This window comes from Cricetulus griseus, chromosome 4 (genome assembly GCF_003668045.3).
Source record: "Cricetulus griseus strain 17A/GY chromosome 4, alternate assembly CriGri-PICRH-1.0, whole genome shotgun sequence".
Lineage (NCBI taxonomy): Eukaryota > Metazoa > Chordata > Mammalia > Rodentia > Cricetidae > Cricetulus > Cricetulus griseus.
The window spans coordinates 164,914,464-164,938,848 of NC_048597.1; the positions used below are offsets into that span (position 1 = coordinate 164,914,464).

At 35.9% G+C, this 24,385-nt stretch overlaps 1 protein-coding gene across 2 annotated transcripts in view; it reads right to left on the reverse strand.

Moving 5' to 3' along the window:
• Ddx10 (DEAD-box helicase 10) overlaps window positions 1–24,385 on the reverse strand; it is a 164,553-nt gene that overhangs the window by 126,620 nt on the left and 13,548 nt on the right. For both annotated transcript variants that reach the window (XM_027415099.2, XM_027415100.2), the window contains exons 7-11: window positions 21,340–21,466; window positions 16,733–16,895; window positions 14,813–14,897; window positions 6,683–6,784; window positions 3,318–3,405 (exon numbers count right to left, since the gene is read on the reverse strand). In XM_027415099.2, the coding sequence (XP_027270900.1) occupies window positions 3,318–3,405; window positions 6,683–6,784; window positions 14,813–14,897; window positions 16,733–16,895; window positions 21,340–21,466 (565 nt within the window). The remainder of the gene's footprint in view (window positions 1–3,317; window positions 3,406–6,682; window positions 6,785–14,812; window positions 14,898–16,732; window positions 16,896–21,339; window positions 21,467–24,385) is intronic.

The following is a 24,385-nucleotide window of genomic DNA, read 5'->3' on the forward strand; positions in this document are numbered from 1 at the left end:
CCCACAGACTGGGAAAAGATATTCACCAACCCTACATCTGACAGAGGGCTGATCTCCAAAATATACAAAGAACTCAAGAAGCTATTCTCAAAAACACCAAACAATCCAATTAAAAAATGGGGTACAGAACTAAATAGACAATTCTCAATAGAGGAATCTAAAATGGCTGAAAGACACATAAGAAAGTGTTCAACATCCTTAGCCATCAGGGAAATGCAAATCAAAACAACTCAGAGATACCATCTTACTCCTGTCAGAATGGCCAAAATCAAAAACACCAATGACAGTTCATGTAGGAGAGAATGTGGAGAAAGGGGAACACTTCTCCACTGCTAGTGGGAGTGCCAACTTATATAGCCACTTTGGAAATCAGTATGGCGATTCCTCAAAAAACTGGGAATCAGTCTACCACAAGATCCAGCAATTCCACTCTTAGGCATATACCCAAAAGAAGCACATTCCTACAAGGACATCTGTTCAACGATGTTCATAGCAGCACTATTTGTAATAGCCAGAAAGTAGAAGCAGCCTAGATGCCCCTCAACTGAAGAATGGATAGAGAAAATGTGGTACATTTACACAATGGAGTACTACTCAGCGGGGAAAAAAATGGAATCTTGAAATTTGCAGGAAAATGGATGGATCTAGAAGAAACCATTCTGAGCGAGGTAACCCAATCGCAAAAAGACAAACATGGTATGTACTCACTCATATGCGGATTTTAGACATAGAGTAAGGATTACCAGCCTACTATCCACACTGCCAAAGAAGCTAATAAACATGGAGGTCCCTAAGAGAGACATACATGGTTCCCTGGAGAAGGGGAGAAGTTCAAGATCTGCTGAGCAAATTGGGAGCACGGGAAGAGGGGGGAGGGAGCTAGGAGAATGAGAAAGGGAGAGGAAGAGGGATGCCCAGGACATGAGGGAGCAGAAAATGAATCAGGGGAAGAATACACAATAACAAGAATGGAGATATCATAATAGAGAGAGACATTTTTGGTTTACAGAGAAATCAGGTACTAGGGAAATGTCTGGAGATCTACAAAGATGACACCAGCTAACTATCTCAGCAGTGGAGGAGAGGCTACCTTAAATGCCCTCCCCTGATTATGAGATTGATGACTGACTTATATGCCTTCATCCAGCAGCTGGTGGAAGTAGAAGCAGACACCCATAACTAATCACTGATCTGAAGTGGAACCCAGATGCAGAGAAGGACCAGTGAAGAGCACAGAGGTCCAGACCACGCTGGTGAAACACACAGAAACAGCTGACCTGAACATCCAGGAACTCTTGCTCCCCAGTCTGATAGCTGGAATACCAGCATAGAACTGATCCAGACCCAAGGAACATGGCTTTCTGTGAGGAAACCTCAGAAATCTATGGGACCTCCTGTAGAAGCCCAGTATTTATCCCTAGCATAGGTGTGGACTTTGGGAGCCCAGTCCACATAGAGGAATACTCCCTGAGCCAAGACACACGGGGGTGGGTCTAGGCCCTACCCCAAAGAAAACAAAAGACTCTGATGACACCCTATGGAAGGCCTCACCATCCAGGGGGAGCAGAAAAGATATGTGACAGATAAGGTTTTAGTTGGGGAGTGGCGGGTAGGGGAGAATAGGTGGGAGAAGGGAAATGGGATTGTCATGTAAAACAACCCTGTTTCTAATTCAAATAAAAAAAGTTGGAAAAAAAAAAAACTATAACAGTACTTTCTACTGTTATAACAATGAGAAACTCATATAGAACACCTAGAATATCTTCTGAAATACAGTAAATGCAAATAAATGCTTTTTGTTGGTAATATTACTGTAACAGTTAAAAGATAAAAATTTCACTGTAAGTGAGCCACATTTTGACAGAAAGGTTGTTTTCCCTTTTTTATTATCATTTCAAATAATTTACCATCATCCTAGAAATTTTTACTTCCACTTTTTTTTAATAAAACTATGCTCATGACACAGCTATGTCATCCTGATCCTATCGGTTTGTAAAATAAGTAGATAATAAAAAAGATCTAAGCAAGAATTTTTACTTTAATGACAATTTGTATAAGGCTGGGTACAATAAAAGACCTTGACCCAAAAAAATAAGGTAGAGAATGATTGACGACACCCATAATTGACCTCTGGCCTACACACACAGATCCATACACATGTATGCACACCTATACATACACATGCCACATGCACACACAGGAATGCATACAGTACGCATATATAATTTTTAAAAGGGGCATTTAACCCTTCTGTCCATATTTCTTAAACTTTACATTGTCTTGTGTATTTCTACATCTTGCACCAATCTTTTCTACCCAACTAATCTCCCCACAAACTTTCATTTTCTGTCTCCAAAGAAACTGACAATGAATGGTGCTGTTTCAAAGGTATTTTCCCCTGCAATCATCCACAAGAAATAATACCACACGCTTATAGGTTTTGTTTCATCCAGATTAATCAAAAGCTAGAAAGTCACTTTTCTGAAACCAGATAGCCTGATGGTGCTGGGAACACAGTCATTCTGCTAAACCATGTGTGACACCATTAAGTCACATCATTTACTTCAGCGTGCTAGTCTATAGTTTTTTTGTTCTAGAAGGTTCATTTCCTATATTCTCAAACCAGTAAAACTACATCCTTCCAGCATTTTCTATTCCTAAACCAATAATCAAACGACCTGTTAGTCATGTAGTACATCACACTACCAGCATTTTCAGCATTATGTGGTTTTTTAATTTCTAACATTTCTCTTCACAAAAACTGATCTGAATGTTGATTATTCTGACTTGGCCATTCCAAAATGTACACACATTTCAAAATGTTAGATGTACATCATAAATAAAATGTCAGTGTAGGCAATTTCTTACTAAGACTCTTTTAGTTCAGAAAAGCAATCAAAATATTAAGCCGTATTAACAGATTCAAATTTCATTATTGAAGATAATTTACTAGAAATCTATGCCACCTAGAAATTTAGCTTAACACAAAACAATGTTAATCTCTCTATCAGAAAATGCAATCAGAACTTAGAACAATTTCATTGAAAAAATAACAAGTTAAGCTTATCAAGCATACTACACACCAGGCTGCTTCAAACCTAAAAGTCATCTTAGACTTTCCCCTGTGTCTCTAACAAAATTATACACAGGTAAATTTTAAGAAACACGTTTTTAAATTAAGAAGTAAATACATAAAATTCCACTGCTTAACCTTTTGGCTACAGTCATGCAACATAGTAATAGCAAAAACTGATGAGATGTAATTTATTTATATAAATCCATTCCAAAAACAAATCCTGAATTCATAGATAACTTACCCTTTGAGCTCTTTCTTTTAAATCTTGGTCTTGGGCTAAAAACGATTCTAATTTTTTCTGAACATCAATAAGTTTTTCTGGATTGATTCTTTTTAATAAAAAAAAAATAAGTTAAACTAAAAAGCAATCTCAACTTTAAAAACATGAATAATACATAGCGTTTCCTTATTCCCCCTCAATTTGACTTTTAAGTGTTAACATTACTTCTCATCTACAGACTGATAACACAGGAAGAAGAAAATGAAAGAACAATAGATTTGAGTAAGAGAGGTTATCTATATTAACACCATTACTATACTACCATGGGTTACTTCTTAATTCTATAAAGCTACAAGATTCCCATAGGACATAAATTAATGAAATTTCAATGTCATTTTTGCAAATCATCCTGCTTTAAATCAAATATATAAAATAAATTTCAAGTAATTAAGTAAGATATAGAAACTTTTACCTATTTAAAAATTAGACACATGAGAAACATTAAGTTTTGCTCAACTATGCTATAGCAAAGAATGAAAGGGTCTACATTTCACAAGAGACTTCATTTGTTTTCCTAACTTCAAACTGATCATTAATTATTCCAATGCTAGCATAGCAACAGGGAAACAGTAAGTGTAGATGAACTTGTTTTTCCTTTATTCTTAAATTTTTCAAAACATACGAAGCTACTCACCTCAATAATTTAATTTATGGCCAATTTTTATCTTCTATATTTTCAATCAGTCCTCCCACTATCTAACAGTTCAAATTACTTTTAGACAAACCAAACTGTTTTTCGGTGTCTCCAATACAAGTGAAGACTGATGGCCACTATACCCAATGTATACATCCTCAATTAGAGGAAAACATGATCCACGAACAATCCACGAAATGATTTCATTCATGAGGTATCACCCTTTCAACCTTCAATGCTCCTTGAAAACCAAGAAGTTCGTTCTCTTATTTTCCTCTGCTGTATTCTGCAAAATTGTTTCAATATACTTTTTTAAAGGTGTCAGGGCTAGGGAGATGACTCAGTTAATAAAGTGCCTGCCACATAAGCATGAGGATCTAAGCTCAGCTCTTCAGAGGCATTGTAGTATGTATCTGTAACCTCAACCCTTTTGGGGAGCATGTAGATGAACTGGAGACAAGTAGAACCCTGGAGCTCATTGGCTAGGCTGCCAGGCTAGACAAAGGGATGAGCTTCAGGTTCAGAGAGAGACCCTGTCTCAAAAGTTAAAGATGGAGAGTGATCAAGGAAAGACACCCAATTTGACTTCATGTCTCCACAGGAACAGAGACATATGTATAGACACACGTGCACATATCACAAATGCACCCCACACATAATAATAATAATAACACATACACAAACAGGTTTTTTAAATATTTTCAAAAGGAAGGCAACTAAAGCCAGACGTGGTAGTAAATACCTATAATCTCAGCATTTGGAAAGTGGAGACCACCTCAGCTACACAGTAAATTTGAAGGCAGAGTGGACTACATGAGACCAGTAACCAATAAAAAAAGCTAGAGCTAACATCATCCTTAGTATAAGTGAGAACCTTCCAGTTTTCCAACTAAAATCAAGAACAAAGCAGGGGGTGCTGGAGAAATGGCTCAGCGGTTAAGAACAGTAACCACTCTTCCATAGGACCAGGGTTCAATTCTCAGCACCCACACCACAGCTCACAACTATCTGTAGTTCCAGATCCAGAGGATCCATCATCCTGATCCCACTAGCACCAAAAATCGCAGCACAAAACACACACATGCAAGCAAAACATCATACACATGAAATGATAAAAAGAAAAGAACAAAGCAAGGAACTCTGCTTTTCAATATTATAAAATCAAAAAAAGGAAAATTAAAAGCATACTGATTGGGGGAGGAAAAAGTAAAATTTAATTGTTTGAAGGTGAAATAATGACCTACTTGGAAAATCAAAAGAAAAGGAACGAAATGCTCCTGGAACTATTAAAAATTATAACAAGGCTTCAGAATGCAAATATACCAAAGGCTAAGCAAGTATGAATAAGAAAGAAAGAAAACCACAAAACTCTGATGAAAGAAATCAAAGAATGATCATATTTTTTCCATTTCAGGGAAGTTCAATCTTGTCAAGGTTTTAATCTATTTCTCACTTGATCTACAGGTTCAATGTAATACCAATACAAATACTAGCCAGTTATTTTATGGGTATCAATAAACTGATTCCAAACACAAGATGCAGGGCTGCCAGGCTCCAAGACTTAATATAAAGCTATAATAATCAAGACAGTACAGTAATTGGCAAAAGAACAAATGGAGGAGAATAAAGTGACAAAATACAGCCACCTGAATAGTTAACAGATCGTTGTCAAAGGAACCAGAAAAACATAAAGAAACACTATTAGTCTTTCTAATAAATAATATTAGAACTGGATGTGTAAACACATGAATCCTAGGACATACTTTTCAAAAAATTTAACATGAATCATAGATACAAACAGAAAGCAGAAAAGGTTCAGAGATGGCTTAATGGGCAAAGTATTGCACGAGCAGGAAACCCTGAGTCAGGATCTCCAGTATCAACTTGATAAAATGGACACAGCCATGCACACCTGAAGCCCCAGCAATGGTTGAGGGATGGAGTGGAGGAAGAGACAGACAGAACCTAGGAGCTTTCCAGCCAGCCAGCCAGGTTCAGTGAGAGACCTCATCTCAGAAAATAAGGTGGGAAGCATTTGAAAAAGGCATCCTGACATCAACCTCTAGTGCACTCACAAAATTTCTAGCAAAGACCATATGAGAAAATCTAGATGACTCGAGTATGGCAATGACATTAAATGCAGCATCAAAAGACTAATCCGTGAAAAAAAAAAATTCATTCACTAGACTAGACTTCACTAAAATTGGAAACATCAAGCTCAGGCATTCTTCTTCTGTTCCTAGCCCACCATCAGACGAACTGCTCTACTCTGCCACACCTCCTTGCCATAACAACACAACCTTTGAAACCATGAACCAAAATACTTCCTTCCTTTAAGGTGGATCTCTCAGATACTAATTACAGTGACACCAAGAGAAACCTTCATATGAACTAGGAACTCTTGAGTGGCACTGATACCATAAATTGCAACAAATCAGCAATCTGTTGGATGCTGATACTAGAGGAAACTGCATATGTGGGCTTGGGAATGTGGAGTGACTGTGCTTTCCTTCAAATTTGCTGTCAGCATAAAATTTCTGCATAAGACTTTTTAAAAGTCTTTTTTTTCCCTCTAAATCAGAAACCAGATGGTGGAATAGATTAGGAGGAAGAAGGAAGTAAGTGTAGGCAATAAGCACAGTGATGTCATGTTCTCACTCCTAACAGCAACAGAGGAACAACTAGCTCTTACTTGATCTCCTTCACAGGTACTTTCTTCTGGAGAAGCTGCTGCACCATGCCTTGTTCTTCTGAAGGTAGTAAAATTAATAAAGCTTCGCCATCCTCTTTGTATCTAAACAAAATAAAAAATTTTAAATGCATCAATAAAATCTTCATTCTACATTTTGACAGCAAAATGAGTAGACGACATGAAATCAAGTTCACTTAATTAGTAAATGCTAGAAAAATCCGCTTTTAATTTTCTATGATATCAGAAAAGTAGGACTCTTGTTGCCTTACATCAAATTCTAATCACTTGCTATAATTCCCACTGTCCTTAAGGCTATATACCTCAAAAGTAGAGGTAGCATCTTAAAAGGAAAAAAAAAAAAAAAGCAATTAAACAGAACAGAATTCATCTTTTGAGACAGGATCTCCATATTGTAGGCCAGGATGCTTTTGCTTTTGTATGGAACCCATGCTGGTCTCAGGCAACAACAGGCCCAACTCCAAAGGGAATATTTTAAAACAGGTCCATACAAATGTATCAAAGAGAACTATTTCCACCAAAACCACAAGAGTGTTATGACAAAATTACTTATTAAACATGGCAACCAAATAAATACACTGACGAAATCAGTTTGTTGGGAATACTGACGTGTTATACTGACATACATATGCCTGTAATTTCTAAACATAGGAGGCTAAGGCAGAAGAATTGCTGCAGATTCAAGGTAAGGTTGAGCTATACAGTAAAACTCTGTCTGAAAAACCAAAAAAATAAATCAATTCATCTTCCTACAGATCTTACTGATACCTTTAAAATAAAAGTTTTCAGACCAATTTAAGACATGGGCCTATTCAGGCAAATAACTCCAGTCCTTATAACTGCTCTTCCCTCACCTCAAGCCAAGTCTTATTTTCTACCATACCTTCAGGAATCTGTGCTGACACAGGCCAAAGACTTCCTAAACTACTGAAGCTGTCTGTGCTGCCTGAATATATTTACTAACACCACAGTGTCAGTTGGTACACATGAGCAACAAAACAGAATCAAAAGGGATATTTAGGGAATTTTTCATATACACAGAAGAAAACATAATCTCAAAGCATTCTTTACACTCATGCTATAAAATCTGAGGGGCACATGTTTATAACTAACCAAATAACTACTTACTAAGAGACCATGACTCAGGAATAAACCAAACACAGAGAAGCAGGACCCTGTCTTGAAACAATGTGACACTCATCCTAAGCAGAAACCGCAAACACGTTACAAGCACAAGATTCAGGACAACAATCAAAGAATGCCAAAGAACAGCCACAGGCAACAAACGCCACCAGTCAGAAGTAGAGAAGAGCTTTTCAGAAGTGCCAGAAGAAAAAATATGACACAGCAATTGGAATTTCAGGTAGGTCGTTAAGGTAGATAGAAAGGGGTCTAAGGTGTTCTAAAAGAATGATGAGTCATGGTAAAAAGAAACCAGACAATACAAAACTGATTTAGTAAAGAGGGATCTAAAAAAAGAGAAGGTCCACAGTGGGAATACAAAAATGAACAGCAGGGAAGATGGCTTAAAAAAGGTATGTCCAAGTCTGGTTTTGTACTACCCTGAATGCCTCTGCAAGAGATTCTGTAACATTGTCTGCAAATAGTATTTTATCATTTAATGTTGAAAGAAAAAAATGGCTTTAACAAAGAGATGGTACTATATTTTTAATATGAAAACTAAAAAAAAGCTTTTTATCTTACATAATAATTTTAAAACTCAACTCCACTCTAATTAGAAAAAATATATCCTTGTATGAACAGACTGAAAATGATTAAAACATATCAAAATGTCAAGCTATCCTATTATAGATAATTTATTAATTTTTTAAATCTTATTAATATGCCAGGTGCTAAAATGGTGAGAAAAATAGACATTATGCTGGCTATTAACAAAATTGAGTACCTATATGAATTTGTATTAAAAACCATTAATAAATAAATACCAGCACTCAGGAGGCAGAGACAGGTGAATCTCTGTGAGTTCAAGGCCAGCCTGGCAAATAACGGAGTAAGTTCCAAGACTGCCAGAGCTACACAGAAAAAACCTGTCTTGGGAAAAACAAAAACAAAAAACAACAATATAGGACTTTGATTAGTAACATAAAGGAAGCTATAAGAGCATGACAGAGAATTCTACCTAATAGTCTAGATATTAAGAAAACTGTCCAGAAATAATGACATCTTAAATGAACCTTGAAGAATCAGCAGCCAGTCTAACATTAAGGGTAGAGACAAAGAAAGGACGGTCAAGTTTCACAAGTGAAAAGGTAGTATTTCAGAGATTAATGAATACTTGAATATTTTTGTCTTCATGCTTATTTAATTTTCTTATAAACTGAAATATAAATATATAAATACTCCTTTACCTAATTATATGTTAGAACTGAAAAATAAAGTTGTAAATACCTTCCTCATTGTTTAAATGCAAAATTGTAAGCTCCAAGTTATTAATCTTCATTTACTACCAAAAAAAGTATGAATTTAAAATACTCCTCTTTAGTCATTAGACTAAACCATACATGATGGCAGAAGTTATTAGCATAAAAATAAGATAGATGACAAACATCAAAACTGCTGTGTCTGCTCTCTGAGGACAGGTTAAAAGTCAGAGGACAGTCAGGTCAGGTGGTGTTACACACAGCAGGTAGATCTCTAAGTACCAGGACAGCCAGGGCTTTACAGAGAAACTCTGTCTCAAAACCAAAGGAGAAGTCAAGAAGTCAGAGGACAAGTTGAGAAGGTGGGGCTATGAGTGAACTCAGAAAAAAGCAGCACATGCTTTGCTGAATAAGCATGAGGAAGGACCTGAGTTCAGTTCCCAACATCCCAGTGAAAAGCTAGGTATAACCATGTATGCCTGGAACCATGTATGCCTGGAATTCGGGAGCTGAGAAGAAAGGGGAACAGGAGGGGGCAAGGGAGGAGGGGAGGGAGAGGGACCTGGGATTGACATGTAAAATAATTTTCTTTCTAATAAAAAAAAAAAATGATATCACAGTACCCATAAAAAAAAGAAGAATAGAGAAGGGGGAACAGGAGAATCTCTTGGTCTTGCTGGCCACCAATTTAGAAAAGAAAACCATCTAATTGCTCTAACATCTCTAAATGTAATAAAAAAAAGGATACAGAAAAGAGAAGGGTGCAAAGGAGTGGCCTAAGAAGGATAACATAAAGAGCCACACAGGTAACTGTGGGGAAAGCAACTAATATACAGAAACCATTAATATAAAAGACCCTAAGGCAACACCATGTCTAGCATATATAAACAGAAGCAAGACACAGAACAAGAAAAATAAATAAATAAACAAACAAACAAATAGGGAAGTGTATAAGCCTGTCACTGACTGAACTGGGAAAGCCCTCACAGGAGTCAAGGGAATTTGAATTACACTTTAAAAGACCACTGCCTGCTGGACTGAGTAACCATGGGAAAACATGAGTAGTGGAAGTGCTGAGAAACAGCTGACTCCTAAGAAATATCAGACCCTTCCTTGCCTCTGTGCCTCTACCAGCTGTATGTCATCCCAGCTCTTCAATGCTTCAAGTTACAAGACAAAGGATTTACTCTGCCCTTTATTAAGCCTTTAAAGCCCAGTTATCAAGAGACGTAGGCAGAAAGCCATATAAGGAAGCAATTTCCTCTTTGTGAGAAAATTCAGTAGTAGAACTTTAACTTTAAATTCCCAGCTAAGTGAATTTTTAAGAATAGGAAATTTCACTTGAAAATACTGTTCCTATCACATACCTAATAAATCACATTAGGCTTAATTTTTGTGGAAACTGTCTTTTCTCTATTATTTCAGTTTGCAAAGAGTAAGGACTCTTTAAATATTCTCATTGATTCCTTAAAATATGAGCATTTTCTGCAAACCATGAGCCCTTCCCAATTTAGGAATTTTAACTAGTTTACAGCTTCATACTTGCTGCTAAAATGTACACCAAAAATATATGAAATGCAAAAGCTTGACTCTGCTGTCCCCTAGTGGAATCACAGCTTATTATCTAAATTAACCAGAATTTTGAGAACTACAAACAAGGCAAAAATGACTGAATTGGAATACAGCTAAAATGATTTTTTTCTCTCAGCACTCTAGAATGGAAACAGCTACATATAAACACCCATCTTATATCCTAGCCTCCCTACTACCCACAAACAAAAGGCTTATCTGATGTATGCCTACTTCCTAATAACAAATCTGTTTTCAACTGCAAATTTTTATTTACAATAAAAGAAATCAGGCTTTTGAGTACCAAAAAATGCAAGCCTTACTGACAATTGCTTTTAAGTAGCAAAATGTACCACAGGACAGATCAAAACAAACTGTCTTCACTCAGTTGTCTCAAAAAGGAGATCATTTTGCTAAGTGGATTAAGGAAAATTTTTTTCTTTGTTATAGATCCAATGAATTCATTAAAGATCAAAGAATCTATTACAGCAGTAATTGCTTAGAGGCAATAAACACCTGAATCGCCCTTTATTTTTCCCTGGTAAAGTACAAATAACAAGAAAGTCATATTCTCCAACTTTAGCAATGTTTCTAACAAATTCACTTTTTTATATTTATATATTAATGCTCAATTCCAAAAACAAACACTTTCTGGCAAAATGATTTTAATTACAGCCTAACACAAGATTTTAATTAGTTTCAATTTTTAATTTAGCCTTTATTCAACTCAATTATTCAGTCTCATGGCCCACGAAGTTTTCTCATTATCTCTAAACCCATTAATGGCCATTTGAAACCACCAGAGAAAAAAGTAAGCACAATAAATGCAAACCTTTTCATTGACTATACATCTGAAATAGTCAATTCAGAATGTATTGTTTATGTGTGAAAGGTCAGACTTCTACTTTAAAAGTTAATGACTATGTTAAAAAAATATACATTAAAATATTCTTTAAAATAGTATTCTCTTCAGACTCAGCATTGCAGTATTGTCCTATGTCTTCAGCTCCATAACCATCAAGACCCAATTTAATGCTCAGCATACCATGTTCAACTATATTTCAACCAACTTCTCCAAAACTAAACACCTGGAATACTTTCCTTTTTTGAATCATTTCTTGATATACTGAACTGTTCATTAATCTCATATAGAGATTTCAAAATGCTACTACATATACTCTATAAAAGAATAAGTGTCCACTTTCCACATCACACAACTGGCACAGGTGAAAGGCCTGTAAGTCATCTTCTAGTCTAATATTTTTGAAAGATACAACCATTTCTATCCAAAGACCTACAGAACCACAAAAATGCAGATGTGTGTGGGTACATGCACCAATTTTTACAAACTACATGTTTACTAAAGGGAACTAAGTCACTGGGGGAAGGGTTTTATTACCCACCAGCTTCCAAAAGCTCTCACAATAAAAAATAATCCAAATATGAACCCATAATATTAAGGTGCACCTTTTTAAGAAACTGAAAACAGGGCTGGTGAGATAGATGGTTTAGTAGGTAAAGGCACGTACCACCAAAGCCTAGAAACCTGAGCTCAAGCCTTGGAACCCAAGTGAAAATGGAAAAGGAAAACTGACTCTACAGGTATGTCACGCGTACTCACACATATACCATGCACTTGCACACACACACATACAATAATAGTAATTAAAAACAGAACAGTTTTGCGTCCCATTTTTCTTAGCTCTCAAGAGAAAACAAATTTTAGAGGCTAGTGATATCTTCTACAGAACTCAGTCTCAACTATTACTTCTTGTTTAAAATATATTAATTCCAATCCAGGGACTTATTTTTGTACCTTCTAGCAAAGCAATCCACATTGCCTACCATTACAATATTGTCTTCCTTTTATTCTTAAAAGAAACACATTTGAATATATTTTTACTACGGTCATGTTTGATGGCGACCCATGGTGCAAATTCAGATCACCCAGAAAACACTTAAGACATTCTTAACAGTCAGTGAAAATTAGGAAACAGGAAAGGAGACACTCTACTTCTTATTAGGCTGTAGAAAAACATGAAAAAGTTTTTTTACCTCAGCTGAGAAAAACTGTCTTTATATATGAAAATATCTATTATTTTCTTCAAAGTTAGCTTAAAACTGAATGTGAAAGAAAGAGAGGAAAAGAAGGGAAAGTATGCAAAGAAAGAGGAAGGAAGTTTGCAAGAAGGAAAGATGGGAGGAAGAAAAGGGAGATCAAGAAACAGGAGAGGCTCAGAGGGAGGAAGGAAGGAGGGGAAGGAGTGGGCACAGATGAAGCAGAAAGATGAAGCCAGCCAGGGAAACAGTCTTTGTCCCTCAGGCCTAAAGAACCTATCATGCCTGGGAAAGCCTTGAAATCAGGCAGATGATAGTCCAGTTAGATCAACACCAAACTGCATGAAAGTACCAAATTACACCATTTTGATGGCAAGGAAAACAGAAAGAAAATGTAAACCAAAGAAACTGTCCAATTATAGCTAATCATAATTAACATGACTTTATTACAATTAACATTTATGTTATTTACAACTCCATTATAAATACCATTTTACAACAATTTTACTGAAATGTTATTCACCTGGTTTTTTCATTGTTCTCTATATGTTGTGTGTGCGTGTGAGTGTGTGTACATGAAGGCCAGAGACTGCTATTATTGTCTTCCCCATTTGCTCTCCATCTCATTTTTTGAGACCATCTCTCACTGAACCTGGAATTCATCAACTCACCTAGGCTAGCTCGATACCTATCTCTACCCGACAGAAGTGGAAATACAGATGCACCTCACTTCCCACATGTTTGTACATGAGTATCAGCAATTCAAACTCAGGTCCTCATATATGCATGGCAAGTACTACAGACCTCACACATGCTAGGATGAGAATTCTTCCACTAAACTGTACTGTCAGTCTTCTTTTAACTTCTTTTTAAAGCAAGGCGTAAATTGCTTAGGCATGCCTTAAACTTACTCTGAAGCCTAGGCAAGCCTTGAACTTTTAAGTTCCATCTGCCTCAGCCTTCCAATCTCAGCTGAGAGCCACCATATCCAGATTTCATCTCTCAATTTCCTTAAGATCAATTTCTGGACAAGGAAGTATTAAGGCAAAAAGAATTGCTCTAAGGTTTTTGAGAAGCATTACCAAATGTGACCCAGAAATTTGTATTCTACAAATTTCACTGTAATCCCAATAGTACTAACATATTACATAATACTTTTCATTCTTTTAGAGCCATTTGTAATTTAGCTTGACTTTGTTTTATGTTCCAGACATTTTCCCTACAGCTCTTTAGCCAGTATAAGAGGCTTCAACTTAGAATATAAAAAAACAGAGAAACAAAAAAATGAAAAAAGATCCACTGAGAGGGATCTTCACTAGTGTTTTTAATCTCACTCAGAAAAAGAAATATATGATTCCTATCAAACCTATCCCTTATTAAACCCTATACCACAGAAATTAAAAAAGACCTAGGCTAGAGAAGTCAGACTGCATGGCTCAAATCTTGGCTCTTTGTATTTTCAAACACATTGTATTGCTGCTTAAACACTTGATTTGTTCATATGAAAATAGAGAGGTCATGACGATTCAATGAGATAATGTTCAGTAAGCGGTTCTTAGAAATGTTTAGAAGGGTAAATTTAAACAAAATACTAAAACTTCATGGACTATTCTCAACTACAACAGCCTTCAGGCTATAATTTTTTTAATCTGTTTTGTTTATTGTGTATGCATGTGTGACAAAGAGAATGAGCATGCCATAGTCTTTGTATAAAGACAACTTTTTGGAGGTGGTTCTCACCTTCCACCTGCTAAGGAAGAGGCTCTCTTGCTTCTGCTAATGCAGGGTTACCCTAGGCTAGCAGGTCTCCAAGCATCTGAACAAACGAGCTAGCCATCTTACTATAGGAATACAGAGATAAGTACCCCTATAGTAGGCTTTTTAAGTAGGTTTCAAGAGTCAAAGTCAGATTGCTAGGCTTGTATGGCAAGCACTTTAATCCACCGAGCCACCTTCCTAGACCTATTAGTAAGTTACTACCTCACAACAAAACACTAGCACTCATATACCTAATTGTTCCATTCTTTGTTTACCTACAACTAGAACAGAAGCAAGCTTTATTATTAAACAGTACAAAAGCAAAGAAATGATCCAGCACACCTACCTGGCAGTTCTACCAGCTCTGTGAATATATGTGTTAGCATCCTCTGGACAATCAAACTGAAGAACCCAATTCACAGCTGGAAAATCTACACACAAGAAATATCAAGGGAAAAAAAACAATTTCAATATCTAGACTGCTGTACTACTGTTATTTAACAGTATAATATGCCAAGACTTTCTATCACATCTCCCTAAAAACACTTTATTAAAAATAATATCAGTTGCATTAACCAAGAAATTACAAATATTTCTCTATTTTAACAAAGTGAACTAAAATTAGATTGCTTCTTTCTGAAACAGAAGAGCTGGTTGCTTTGTGATGACAATGATGCACCCTGATGTCTGTTTAGTTACCTAACTAAAAGCATCACTCTTCATAAGGTCCCAGTAAACTGGTTTCTGGGTCTGAAAAGATGGCTCACTTTGGTAAAGTGCCTGTCACACAAGAATGAGGATCTTAATTTGAATCCCCAACACTCAAATAAAAATCATGTTTTAAGTCAGGCATAGAAGCACTTTCCTCTTAACTCCAGCACTGGGAAGGCAGGGATAAGAAAATATTTGGGGCTTGACAGCTATCTGTTTTAACAGATTCTGTGAACTCCAAATTCTGTAAGATACTATATATCAAAAACTAAGGTGGAAAGCTTAGAAAACCTTAGACATCACGTCTAGCCTCCACACACTTTGCACACACAGGAACATATACATGGACACACAGATACATAAAAAATAAGATTTTAAAATTTTTAAATACTTTTGAATTTATATAAAGCTTTACTTTTCTTGCTAGTCCTACCTCCAAATAAATTAATACACAATTACATACCCTTTATTTCTGAATACTACAAGCTTTATTCATTTCCAAAGAAGCCTACGCTCAATTTCTCAGAACTAATTCTAATCATTTATACAGTTTGCTGCAAGGATTTCTAATGATAATAAGTAAAATAATTTTGGGCTGACTTTTTTTTTTGTTGTTTTATTGTTTTTTTTGTTTTTTGGTTTTTTTTTTTTTTTTTTTTTTTGAGACAGTATTTCTGTGTGTAGCCTGGCTCTGTAGATCAGGCAACCTTGAACTCAGACATCAGCCTGCCTCTGCTTCCCGGAGTGCTGGGATTAATGGCATGTATCACCACAGCCTGGTAAAAATAAGTAAGTAATTTTTTAACTAAAGAAAAAGAAGAAGGGCCAAATGTCAAAGAGAATCACTTAAAAAAAAACATTTCAGCTGTAAGTGGTTATATACACCTCCAATCCCAGCAATTGGGATCTCTGTGACTTTGAGGCCAAGGTAGTCTACAAAGCTAGTTCCAGACCAGCTAGAACTACACAGTCAGATCCTACCGCAAAAGAAAGTAACTGCTAAAGTAGGGTAATATGTTTACCTACTGTTTATATATGTTTAAAATATACTATAATTAATTTCACAGTAAGTGACTGAAGAATTCAAGTTACTAGCTCTCTAACACCTCACTCTACCCCACAAAGCTACAAGATGCTTGTCACCACAGTACCTTTTTGAAAATAAAATTAAAGAATGTTAATTACAGTGATGTTAAAAATAAGAATGACTGGTCAAAAAGTGGATTTCACTAATTTTTCCTTGTTAAATAAGTTACAATTTCAGTTTTCAAAATTGTAAGAATTTTTTTTAATCTTTAAACTCTTAACCCTTTCATCTTCCTTTGATAACTATAGAGGCTCCTCAGGGTTATGATTTAATTATCATGAAACAAACCAAGCTCACAAAAGATGTAAATACTACACAAAGTTCTCTGTCATCTGTCATGCTCATCAACTTACCAATTTACTAATGTCTCTCTCACAAGATCTGAGACTCTGAGAATTCCAGAAAAACACCATATAAGTAAATACATTTGCCATGACCACAGAAATGGTACTCCAGAAGTTTACTTACCCAATCCCCTGGCGGCAATATCAGTAGCAAACAGCACTGCAGCCCTTTTTCGAAGAAATTCATTGTAGACTTCCATTCTTCTCATCTGCTGTTGCCGGCCATGGAGAGCAAGGATAGAGATGCCTGGGCGCAGCCGGCAGAAAACCCTGTACAGGTACTGAACCTGAACACAAGCAGAAGGGTAAGTTTGGCACCTCAGAATAGAGTACAAATTTCACCAACTGTCAGATTTTTTAAAAGAAATCTCATCTATAGACTTAAAGTCTTGAAACATTTTTGCTTACATATTTTCTAAAAGAATTTTTATTTCAAAAAAACTTAAAATCTCAATCACTAATGATAAAATTTCACAAAAGAAAAAATTGCTCTTACATTTTTAAATCACCTAAATTCTTTAGAGTTTTGAACAGCTGTAAGAACATAACTTCTATAAAACTGTATTTTATTTCTGAATACTACAAGCTTTATTCATTTCCAAAGAAGCCTACGCTCAATTTCTCAGAACTAATTCTAATCATTTATACAGTTTGCTGCAAGGATTTCTAATGATAATAAGTAAAATAATTTTTATCATATAAATACAGTTTTATCATATAAATACCCAGGAGATTATAAATAGCAAAGCTATGAAAAACTCTTAACACAAGAAAGCTTTGTTTCTGTCCCTCCTGCAACATCATTTCTATCTCCTGACCTCACAGCTTAGGTTTTAAGCTGAAAGTCTTTCTTTCTTTCTTTTTTTTTTTTTTTTGTTTTTGTTTTTGTTTGTTTTTTGAGACAGGGTTTCTCTATGTAGCCCTATCTATCCCAGAATTACTTCTTATAGACCAGGCTGGCCTCAAACTCACAGAGATCCGCCTGCCTCTGCCTCTGCCTCTGCTGGGATAAAGACATGCGTCACCACCATCTGGCCTGAAATTCTTTTATTACTCACGTTGTAATTTATAAACTTCTACAACAAAATGTCCTTAAGTTGTACATTTATTTCCTAAACCAATAGGCTGTGCTAACCTTCTCCTCTGAGTAAGCACTTAGCTGTTGCCCCTTCTTGAAAAATAGGACTTAATAAATAACTTAGACATAAATAAAATTGTATTATAAATGTATTTCAATGTATAGGCCTAAAGGAGTAAACTATTGTTTTAGTTTTATTTCTTTAATATGTACTTACTACTAACTAGATACTGCTACACTGATTTCTAACACATATTAAGAAAATTTGTTCACATAAATTTTTTAAAAAAAATGGATCCAAAGGAAACTTTTTGAATATGAAAATGCCAAAAATCACAATAAAAGATGACTATAATGCAAAAAAAAAAAAGCCTGAATTGCACAACTTGCTACTAGTCATAAGTGTTTCTGCTTTACCAACAGCAAAACTCTCTATAAAAACACAGACCTGGGGCTGGAGAGATGGCTTAGAGGTTAAAGAGCACCAACTGCTCTTCCAGAGGTCCTGAGTTCATTCCCAGCAACCACATGGTGGCTTACAACCATCCGTTATGAGATCTGGTGCCCTCTTCTGGTGTGCAGAAATGTTGTATACATAATAAATAAATAAATAAAATCTTTAAAAAAAAAAAAAAAAAAAGGAGAAGAACACAGGGCTGCCCCTAAACACATAAACTGCATTACTTCTGAAGGGAATTATGCGTCACCTTCCTTTTCGGACCAAGGATTGCTGTTTTATTACTTTTATGTTCTTTAATACTCTAGAGCCAGAGAAGCTATGATTCTAGTACATTATACCAATAAAATCAGGACTATTGGACTTACACCGTTTTAATGGAAAGATATAAGAAGAAGACACTACAAAAAAGGAGATGGTAAAGGAGAATCTGCAGGCCACAGATGCACTGAGGCAAGTTAGTTTTATGAAAATCACATACAGAAGTTCAGTTAAATGACTTTAAGAAAATTTTCTGCAATCTGACTCTCTTGAATCAAAAATGTGCCTCGATTCCTGTTCTTTAAGAAACCAGCTGAAGGGGGCTGGAGAGATGGCTCAGAGGTTAAGAGCACTGACTGCTCTTCCAGAGGTCCCGAGTTCAATTCCCAGCAACCACATGGTGGCTCACAACCATCCCTAATGAGATCCAGTGCCCTCTTCTGGTGTGCAGATATACATGGAAGCAGAATGTTGTATACATAATAAATAAATAAATAAATAAATAAATAAAATCTTAAAAAAAAGAAAGAAAGAAAGAAAGAAAGAAAGAAAGAAACTAGCTGAAGTAGAAGGTAAGTGTGACCTAAAACCTTATGGAATCTAAGCATGGACTTCTCTAACTCATAGAAAGAGGATTTTATGAAAATCAGTGGCACATTCTAGTGGCCATTTCCCAAAGACCACTCTGGCTAAAGTAGAAAATCTAAAAGAATAGGAAGACCGAAATGGAAGGCAAACAGAAAGTTAGCCTGTTCCAAACTGTACTGGAGCATGGGAGATGACGAGAAGGTATAAAGCTAACAAATTACCAATAGCATCACTATGGATAAAATGAATGGAATTAAGGATTACAAAAATGGAGAAAAGTTGGGGGAAGCAGATCTGGGAACAGCAACTCTTAAATTGTTCTTATTTGAGAGGCTTCTACATACAACTGGATATTCTCAGCAGTCAAAGGAGAGCTCAGGAAAGAAGTCAGGACTTGAGATGTAGATTCTGCAGTTGACAGACTGCATTAACACCATGAAAGTCAGGAAGTTACCCACAAAGCATACTAAGAAATGGGGTCAGAAGAGAAAGATCAGAAGTACTCAAAATTCCAGCAGTCAAACAGAAGGAAAACCCAGCAAAAATAGTTAAAATAGATCAGTCAGTAAGGTAGAAGAAAGATGGGTTAATGGATATGAAATCAAAATTTTAGAGAGGGGAAATGCTTCTGCAAAGGCAAGTATGACAAGAATTGATAACTGAGCACGAACTAGAAAACCGTATCCTTTAAGAGCTGACTGAATAGAGGGTTAAGAACAGAAGTTAATGAAGTTGATTCAACTAGTAGGAAAAAGTCTTTAGAAGGCATTGCTATGAAGTACAGAGAAAGGCAGGAACATTGGGTGTGCCTTTAATTCTTAGTATAGGAAATTAACAACAAAAGGTAAAGAGTAAGAATGGGCACAACAAACGGATTGCTATAGCAAAGGCACTGTGCAGAAGAAGACAGCCTAGAACACACTGGTTTGATCACTGTAATAGTGGATCTTGATTACCAAAACACACCCCGATACAGGTATCAGGTCCTTACCAGACAAGATTAGCTAAGAGGTAGGGGACTGAATGTGGGGACATCTGAAGCAAGCTTTCTCTCTCTGCTCCCTGGCCGCCATGACATGAGCTGCTCTGCTCAGTCATACACACATTGAACCAAAATAATTCTTCCCTTAAGGTAATTCTGCCCTGTGGTAAAGTCTGACTGATACACTGACAGACAAGCACAGACAACTTACTACTGTGGCAAGTAGAAAAGCAAAATTAGAATAAAAACAACTCTGAACATCATTTCTTATTCTCTAGTACCAAACCCAACCCTTCCCCAAGAGACAGAAAACTCTGAAACAGGTCCCAAGAATACCTGAAATCATTCTTTACACAGAAAAATTATAGGCTTCATAGACAACAGAAACAGACCTCTTACCTTCCCACAAGAGAAACTCACCTACAGAGTTAACATGCTAAGCTACTGTAAAGGTAAGGAATTTAGAGTTTATTATATACCTATCATCAGGAATCTTAATACAGAAAAAGTAGTATATAAATCAACCATGAGCTCTTCTCCTTAAGGAAGAACAAATATTCTTATACTTTCCTGAATCTCTTACTCCTAGTACAAGGCTGCTATTCATCAATTATTTATTAACTAAATAGGGACATAGACAATATATTGCAGAAAAGTTTTTAAAAGGACAAACTGATCCCAAAAGGATCCTAAAAAGGTTTAACAATTCAAATTTGCCTTTCAAAGCACCAACTATTTACCCAGAGGCAGGCAAAGGTATGTAGGGCAAGCATTACAAAAAAAAATGTCCATGAACAACGATTTAGGGCACAGGTTAAAAAAGAATATTCAGTTCCATGCTCTTAGAGGGAAGAACTGCTACGTTATAAAAGCCTCAACTTAGCCTAGCTAAGTTACTTATGCCAATACTTCTGATGAAGACTACTATGTTCCCAGAATCATTAACATCTAAAACAGTACTAACGAGCAAACAGCCAAGTGTCTGCCTTCAATGGGCTTGAAGTCTCATTCATGGTTTTTTTTTTTTTTTTTCCAACAAAAAACACAGGCTGGAGTGGTGTTGGCACATGCTTTTAATGCCAGAACTCAGTAGGCAGAGGCAGGTGGGTCTCTGTGAGTTCGAGACAAGCCTGATCTACAAGAGCTAGTTCCAGGACAAGCTCCAAAGCTACACAGAGAAACCCTGTCTTGAAAAAACAAAATCAAAACAAAAAAACAAAAACACAAGATTATTAATCTTTACAAATCTGTCTCCAAACATTACATAGCATACAGAGTAATGATTTATCTAACTAAAATATGGAAAGTTCAAGAATGGTTACCTAACACAAACACATTCAAAAGGAAAAATTAAGGAGTCAATACCTCTTTGCAACTGGAGAAAAACACAATACTCTTCTTCTTTAGGTGGCTTCTCAAAAAGGAAAACAGCACACTGATTTTCTGGTGCAGCTCACAAACTATATAGTTCTGTTCCAATGTAGCAGGGGTGCTTGTAGAATCAAGAAAAACAAATTCTTTTAACAATGTCATACTTCTGCTTTGAAATCAACACTTAAAAAAAAGAAATTTAGCCGGGCGTTGGTGGCGCATGCCTTTAATCCCAGCACTCGGGAGGCAGACACAGGCGGATCTCTGTGAGTTCGAGGCCAGCCTGGTCTCCAGAGTGAGTGCCAGGATAGGCTCCAAAAGCTACATAGAGAAACCCTGTCTCGAGAAAAAAAAAAAAAGAAATTTACCAGTGGACCATTCTCCAAATTTCTGTCATACAAACACTTTTTTCTCTACTGCCCCCTATAAAATAAATTTACCATGGCTAAATATATTCAAAATCCTCCAGAGGTTGTATGAGAAGATACGAACAGAGAAATACAAAACCAAGAGTCCACAACAGAAAGAAGGTGAAGACCACCATCTGTGAGAAGCAGCATAGCAAAACATTTGCTGATGGCTAATGTCTACATCTTTTATTGGGGTAGGTATTAGAGAAATATAAACATTCATCTAAGTAATTTAGACTTAATACATGCATATTTCATAGTAAATGTGACAAAGAAGAAAATATATCAATGTTGAACTCACAATAGTAATCACATATGCTGAAGCATCTATGGACATCCAACATTAAAATGGGTACATACAAAAGTATGAAGAAATGGCTAGTAAATGGATTATCACTGATAGGTAGTAAGATCATATATAGAAGGTACAAAGAATATATTATAGACATGGAAATAGGAGACATATATTAAGAAGGAAAGGTTCAATGGGGAAAGAAAGGGCATAAGAGAGTAATGGAAATGTAATGACTGTTTATTATGTGTATATACGTATGTATGCATGTGAAATTATGAATAAGCAACATTTTTAAAGAATGTATTATAAACGTCTCAATTTGTTACATATTTGTAAATTCATAATAATGCCTAAAAAGTATACATGGATTTACTATTGGAAAAGCTCTCATAACTTTATTCCAAATTAATCTGGGGTATAAAAAGAAATATGGCAAAAAAAAAGATAATATGGCATTATTTAAAATCAAAAGATCAAAAAGAAATCCACCCAAATTTCCATTACTAATGAACTTGTGGAAGGAACTATTAGACACCAACACCATAGGTGTTATACAACTATAAAAAGAATGTGAGATATATTCATGTGTCACTGAAGCAAGTAATAGAATAGGACAGTTTGGTACTATGAGACTGGTAATAAACACTACATATGCATATTGTTGCACAAACAAGTGTAGCCACATTGTTTGAAGGAAAAGGGGGAGATGATCCAAAAACTCAAAGTCAAATACTTTCAGATACCAAAAGAAATGATAAAATACAATTTACTTAAATTTAAATTTTCTAATTTATAATAAACTCTTGTGTTAAGAGAACGAAAAGAAAATCCAAAGAATATAAAAAAATATTTGCAATAAAGAACTGTTCTCCATAAAACACACACCAAAAAAACAACTTATGAAAACACAAATCCCCAATTTAGGAGAAAAAATAAAGCTCTCATCAGTTAACTGCCCAAAGGCAATGTTCAGATCACAAATGAACATAAAAGATGTGCCACACAAACATATAAGATGCCCCACACACAAGACAAGGCTATCCCCTCTCTCTATAACTATTCAACATAGTACTTGAAATTCCAGCTAGAGCAATAAGACAACAAAAGGAGATCAAGGGGATACAAATTGGAAAAGAAGAAATCAAGCTCTTGCTATCTGCTGATATGATAGTTTATCATAAGTGACCCCAAAAATTCTACCAGGGAACTCCTACAACTGATAAACACCTTCAGTAATGTGGCAAGATACAAGATTAACTCAAAAAAATCAGTAGCCCTCCTATATACAGCTGATAAATGGGCTGAAAAGGAAATCAGAGAAACATCACCCTTTACAATAGCCACAAATAACATAAAATATCTTGGGGTAACTCTAACCAAACAAGTGAAAGGCCTGTATACCAAGAACTTAAGTCTTTAAAGAATGAAATTAAAGACAATATCAGAAAATGGAAAGATCTCCCATGCTTAGATGGGTAGGGTCAACACAGTAAAAATGGCAATCCTACCAACAGTAATCTACAGATTCAATGCAATCCCCATCAAAATCCCAGCACAATCTTCACAAACCTTGAAAGAACAATACTCAACTTTATATGGAAAAACAAAAACCCAGGATAGCCAAAATAACCCTGTACAATAAAGGAACTTCAGGAGGCATCACCATCCCAGATTTCAAGCTCTACTTTAGAACCAGACTCCTTAAAACTTGGTATTGGCATAAAAACAAACAGGTAGACCAATGGAATCGACTTGAAGACCCCAATATCAACCCACACACCTAGGAACACCTAATTTTTCACAAAGAAGCTAAAAATATAAAATGGAAAAAAGAAAACATATTCAACAAATAGTGCTAGTATAACTGGCTGTCAACCTGTAGAAAAATGAAAATAGATCCATATCTATCACCGGGCACAAAACTCAAGTACAAATGGATCAAAGACCTCAATATAAATCCATCCACACTGAACCTCATAGAAGAGAAAGTGGGAAATACACTTGAACGCATAGGCACAGAAGAACACTTCCTAAATAGAACACCAATAGCATAGATACTGAAAGCAACAATTAATAAATGGGACCTCCTGAAATTGAGAAGCTCCTGTAAAGCAAAGAATACGGTCAACAAAACAGCTCCCTACAGAATGGGAAAAGATCATCACCAACCCCACATCTGACAGAGGGCTGATCTCCAAAAATATACAAAAAACTCAAGAAACTAGACACCAAACTACCAAATAATCCAATTAAAAATGGGATACAGATATAAACAGAAAATTCTCAACAAAACAATCTCAAATGGTGGAAAGAGACTTAAGGAAATGTTCAACAT